General features: G+C 42.7%; 1 protein-coding gene across 1 annotated transcript in view; it reads right to left on the bottom strand.

Annotated features, from left to right (window-relative positions):
* The window catches only part of LOC129684600 (cytochrome P450 2G1-like), a 9,437-nt gene that overhangs the window by 6,327 nt on the left and 1,141 nt on the right, over window positions 1-1,969 (bottom strand). The window contains exons 2-3 of the mRNA XM_055617810.1: window positions 1,880-1,962; window positions 350-498 (exon numbers count right to left, since the gene is read on the bottom strand). Coding sequence (XP_055473785.1) covers window positions 350-498; window positions 1,880-1,962 — 232 coding nt within the window. The remainder of the gene's footprint in view (window positions 1-349; window positions 499-1,879; window positions 1,963-1,969) is intronic.

Below are 1,969 nucleotides of genomic sequence, written 5' to 3'. Positions count from 1 at the left end.
AATAGTGATGAGTTGAAGTTCTATGCTGTTTCCTTCGTCACAAAAAAGCACGTATAACATAGCAGCATTTGATCCTTTTTCTAGAAAAAAGTTGTAAGCTCACCCAACACTGGAATCCTGTATGGTTTCTTGAGTTTTCAGACCCCTGAGATCCACTGATGAGTGTTTCTGGCCAAGCCATCTCTCAGAATCTTCCATGTTGATTTTTAACATGGAACTTCACTGGGAATTTCTATGAACCCATAATGGTTTTCATCTTTTCCTATTTCAGGTCTTTCTCTCACCAAAGCCACTGCCACCCAAACTAAGCTCTCTGTAAACACCCAGTCACCCAATGTGGTCTCCATACCCTTGGTATTATGGAATTCCTCCAGTAGGTAGCCAGCTTCCTCCTTGATCCGTTCCTCGATGCTCCACTTCCCCATCCCAAAGTTTCGAAGGACAGTCAGGGAAAAACGCCGGAGAATCTTCCATCGTTCTCCACTGGACATACCTAAACTGCCAGGATGTCAATGGTCAGGCTCTTGTCCCCTCTCCCCTTTTTGTGTTCAAGTCTGTGGTAGACAAGATTATAAAGGCTCATCCTTCCAGACTCAATGAAATCAAGATTCCCTCCAAAATAGTCCAGACTGAGGGAAAAGGAAATAAGGCTAGGAATAATCAGGGTGAGCAGGAAAATCTTCTTAGAGGAGAGCGAGCTGTGGCTGAGTAAGTTTCCTGCTTAATGCCTAGGGAAGCACCTGAGGTAAGGATGGAATGTCACACAGAGCATTTCTTAAGTGGAAATACTAATTCTATTTTCTGGGTTCCAGTTGGATTTTTAAAACATGTATGTGCGTGTACAGACACTCACAACTGTGCATTAATGTACCTGTACAAAAGAGTTACTTTGCATGAAGACTACAGTAGAAATCGCCTGATGTGTTGGTTGGTGAACTTCTTGGAAATTTGATAAGACCATGTTAAAATATATTGATAAGTGAAAGGAGGCGTGGGGGTGGTGGAGGCAAGATGGGAGCATCACATCCCCTGAAACTGGAGTTATAGATGGCTGTGAGCCCCAGATGAATGCTGGGAATCACATTCAGGCTCCCTGGAGGAGAGGCCAGTGCTCTGGACTGCAATAACCATGGTGTGCTGAACAGGTGTCTGTCTGTCTGTATGGCTTGCTGGGTGGCTGGAAGGCTCAATGGCTGAGTGAAATGTTAGTGGATAGAGACATTAAGATGAACAGATAGTGGCTGGAAGAAAAGGTCTATGAATGGATAGATGGATGAATAGAAGAGTGGGTGGATGGAAAGATTAATAGTTGTGTGAATGATATAAAGTTGGTTTTCATGGATAAATAGAACATTGAAAGATATCTGAATAATAGGATGGAAAGATGTTTGCATACAAAAGGTAATAAAGATATTTTGGTGGATTCATGAAACAATGGACAGAATTGAGAAAATGTGTATTGGAAAAGAGGGAGGTGAATCTGCCTGCATTTGAAGAATGCACAAATGTAGGAGTGGGTACGTGGATAACACTACACAAGAAGAGTCCTTTGTTATATATCCATATGGATATGGGCAGATAGGAACTGAGCTTGGCTGTGAAGGTGCTTGGGGGGGTACACAAATAATGTCACGCAGTCACTCATTAAAGGTAAGAATGAAAATAACACTACAAGCACTTTATAGTCCAGTTTCTGGAGCTTGAAGACATACTGTGTGCTACCACCTAACCTTTCTCACCATCAGCATTTGCACTTCAATATTAGCAGAGTGTCCATACCTTCTCAAGGGAGGCAAGGTAGGTGATTCCCATGAATCACTTATCAGAGTTCCTTCAGCACAGTGTCCACTGAAATAATTCCTGTTGTTATTGCTGCTACTTACCATGACCTTGGAAATTCTTCTCTATTGTAGGCATTTCACCACGGCCACTGAAGTCATCTGCCTGGTCTACTAGGGCTTCCTTCACT

The sequence above is a fragment of the Psammomys obesus genome, unplaced genomic scaffold (assembly GCF_907164565.1).
Source record: "Psammomys obesus unplaced genomic scaffold, mPsaObe1.curated_primary_1811, whole genome shotgun sequence".
NCBI classification, from domain to species: Eukaryota; Metazoa; Chordata; class Mammalia; order Rodentia; family Muridae; genus Psammomys; species Psammomys obesus.
Note: the sequence above shows the minus strand (reverse complement) of the source record. Positions and strands in the feature narration are given on the sequence as shown.